The sequence below is a fragment of the Chenopodium quinoa genome, unplaced genomic scaffold, assembly GCF_001683475.1.
Source record: "Chenopodium quinoa cultivar QQ74 unplaced genomic scaffold, ASM168347v1, whole genome shotgun sequence".
Lineage (NCBI taxonomy): Eukaryota > Viridiplantae > Streptophyta > Magnoliopsida > Caryophyllales > Amaranthaceae > Chenopodium > Chenopodium quinoa.
This window is the reverse complement of record NW_018744080.1, coordinates 776,847-780,426: the sequence shown is the minus strand read 5'-3', so window position 1 is coordinate 780,426 and position 3,580 is coordinate 776,847. Positions and strand designations below refer to the sequence as shown.

The 3,580-nt window shown below is 31.6% G+C and overlaps 1 protein-coding gene across 1 annotated transcript; it reads left to right on the top strand.

Annotated features, from left to right (window-relative positions):
* The first annotated feature begins 326 nt into the window (after nt 1-326).
* Nucleotides 327-1,981, top strand: LOC110691337 (zinc finger MYM-type protein 1-like). The gene is made up of 2 exons (XM_021868256.1): nt 327-752; nt 944-1,981. The coding sequence occupies exons 1-2, from the start codon at nt 327-329 to the stop codon at nt 1,979-1,981; spliced, it is 1,464 nt and encodes a 487-aa protein (XP_021723948.1).
* The last annotated feature ends 1,599 nt before the right edge of the window (nt 1,982-3,580 follow it).

Sequence of the window (3,580 nt, the reverse complement as noted above, 5' to 3'; positions counted from 1 at the left end):
TATGTGAAGAATAAATGTTAGAAATAGGAATGTAATTTAGGGATAGAGGGAGTAATATTTATCAATTGATAAGTTATTTTTAACTTCTGATTTACACTTGTGATTTGTGAATTGTAATGCATTGATAATTAACAAATTAGTCACTAATGAATGTATGCTTAATTGCTTAAAGTTAGTTTCTTGTTTTCATTCATATTATATTTTATAATTGGTTGTTACTTGTTAGAATCAAATAATTAATTAAAACATAATTTATTTATTTTCAAGAAAGATGTAGGACATTTATAAAATAAATTTAACTTATAACTAATTTCAGGTAAACAAATATGAACAAACAAAAATCTATTACCTCCTTTTTCAAACGAAAAGAGCCAGAAAATGACACAACACCCGACGAAAATAATCCAGTTAATGAAGATACTCCTACCCGGACACATAATCATGAAGAAGGTCCATCGATCATTGACAATGACAATGTGGATATCAATTCTTTAGAACGTGATCCAGGGTTACGTCCTCCAATATGGGCTTATCCAATTGGAAAACGAAATGAAATAAGACGTGCTTATATTAAATTGGGGCCTTATCAACCTCAATTGGCAGAATATCCCTTTTCAGGGCCTACAAAGCATCGTCGCCGATTTCAATCTACTTGGTTTGTTAAGTTCCCAGATTGGTTGGAATATTCACCTTCTAAAGATGATGCGTTTTGTCTACCTTGTTATCTATTTACTGAAACACCAAATTCTCGGGTAAAAACGTTTACTTTGACCGGATTCAAAAATTGGAAAAAAAGTCAATGACGGGAAACGTTGTGGGTTCCTTGCTCATATTGGAGAAGGTCCATGTACAGCTCATCGAAATGCGGTTCAATTGTACATGACTCTTCCTAAGCAAAAAGCAAAGATTCGTAATGTTTTTTTACAAACAAAGTGAAATGCAGCAAAATCGATTGCGTTTAAAGGCCTCTATCAATGTCCTTCTCTTGTTGACTACACAATCTTGTCCTTTAAGAGGTCACAATGAAACAAATAATTCTGAGAATCAAGGAAACTATCTTGAATTCAGAAAGGTGTTGGCTGCATATAATAAAGATGTTTCCAAAGCTATACGACAAGCTCCTTATAATGCCAAATATACTGCTCCCTCGATTCAAAAAGAGATTCTCCATATTATTTCGAATAAGGTTCCCAACTATATTAGACAAGAAATTGGTAACTCCAAATTCTGTATTATTGTTGATGAGGCTCGAGATGAATCTAAAAGAGAGAAAATGGTTCTTGTTTTAAGGTTTGTTGACAAATATGGAACAATTAGGGAGCGATTTTTTTACCTTATACGAGTTTCCGATACCACGGCAGCAACACTTAAAAGAGAATTGTGTTCAGTTCTTGCTCGACATAATTTATCTGTTGAAAATATTCGAGGGCAAGGATATGATGGTGCTAGTAACATGAGAGGTGAGTGGAATGGTTATCAAGCATTATTTCTTTCTAATTGTCCATATTCTTATTATATCCATTGTTTTGCTCATCGTTTACAATTAGCATTGGTTGCCGCATCTAGAGATGTTAGAGTAATACATCAATTTTTTTCAAATTTGACTTTCATTATCAATGTCATTGTTTCATCTCTTAAACGAGTTGACCAATTGCAATCCATCAAATCTGATGAAATTAAAAGGCTATTATCAATTGGTGAAATAGATAGTGGTAGAGGATCTAATCAGACGAGTACTTTAAAAAGAGTTGGAGATACACGTTGGGGTTCACATCTTTACTCTATTCGTAGCTTGATGAAAATGTTTGATGCAACAATGTTAGTACTTGAACACATCTCAAATGATAAGTATAGTAATTCTTCTCAACGTGGAGATGTTGATGTTGCTTTATATCTAATGATTTCCTTTGATTTTGTGTTCATTGCCCATTTAATGGAAGAAATTTTGGGAATTGCTAATGTTCTATGTCAAGCCTTATAACAAAAGTTCCAAGATATTGTCAATGCTATGAAATTAGTGTCTACAAATCATGCACTGATTTAGGATATGAGAGAAAATGAATGGGAAAGTTTTTTAGAGTCGGTGGTATTGTTTTGTCACCAACATGATATTTTAATACCTGATATGAATTCTCCTTATATAGCTTGTAGGGGTCGAGCTCGTCATCAACAAGATCAAGTTACAATGAATCATTTTTATTGAGTTGAAATATTTTTGGGTGCAATTGACAAACAATTACAAGAGCTAAATTGCAGATTTAATGATGATGCTTAAGAGCTCTTAACTTTATTATCTTTGTTAGAGCCTAAAGAAGGATTTAAAAATTTTGATCTTGAGAAGGTTTGCTTGGTTGCAGAAAAGTTTTACCCCATGGATTTTACGGAGCAAGAAAGGTATCATTTGAGGTATCAATTGCAACACTTTTTTTGTGAAGCAAAAAATAGCCTAGTTTGACTCATCATTCTACCTTGGAGGAATTTTGCGAACACTTGGCACAAACAGGAAAATCAAATGTATAATTTTTGTTTGATAGACTAATACGTTTAGTTTTGACTCTTCCTGTCTCAACAGCTACCACTGAAAGAGCATTTTCTGCAATGAAGATCATGAAAACAGGACTACGTAACAAGATGGAGGATGAGTTTTTGGCCGATAGTTTAGTTATTTCCATTGAAAGGAAGATTTCTAAGTTATTTAGTACTAAGTCGATAACTGATGATTTCAAATTATTAAAAGAAAGACGAGCCTTACTTTAATAGTTTGCTAGCTTAGAGAAATAGATTGTGACATTTGTATGAGAAAGAATAAGATTGTGACACACTGACACTTGCATTTTTTTATTGTTTGGTAATATTTATTATATTTCGCTATATTTATACTCCTTGTTATTGTTTTAGACGTACACTTATGTTAGATATAATTGGCCCCCGAAAGAAAAGGTTTCAAGATCCGCCACTGAGGGTTAGAGCTAAGGAAACATTAGAAAAATACAACTACTAATATACACTATATTATTTACATAATCTAACATAATGTAAAATAATAATCGAAACTTTGATCTCAAACTTAGGCCCTGTTCTGTTCACCTTAAAAAAATAATATTAAGTAAAAATAATTTTAATACCAGTAAAAATAAGTTCAGTTCAGTAAAAATAATTTCAGTTCAATAAAATTAATTTCAGTTCAGTAAAAATAATTTTAGTTCAGTAAAAATCAGTAACTCTAAGGAAGAAATATAATAGAGAATCAATAAAAATAATTTCAGTTCAGCAAAAATGATTTCAGTTCAGCAAAAATAATTTCAGTTTAGTTCAGTAAAAATAAGGTGAAGAGAACAAGGCCATAGGATCAAATACATGAACCAAGAATTTATCTCCTTCCATTGTCCATCTTAATCCTTTCCTTCCATTTTATGTTATACAATGTAATGTAATATTCTCCTGCAAGCCCATACATCTTCATTTTCTTCTTAACTTATTTAACTCAAGTGATCTTTAGTTTTTATATCCCTTAATAATACAAAGTAGCTTAGGTACCATCAAATTAATTAAAATTATCAACAAATTTTACATGTGACCG

What these genes read in the sequence shown, in the direction of transcription:
- LOC110691337 (XM_021868256.1), top strand. Translation starts at nt 327, where the DNA reads ATGAACAAACAAAAATCTATTACCTCCTTTTTCAAACGAAAAGAGCCA. An exon ending in CTGAAACACCAAATTCTCGG is followed by an intron (nt 753 to 943) that starts GTAAAAACGTTT and finishes AGTGAAATGCAG; the next exon opens with CAAAATCGATTGCGTTTAAA.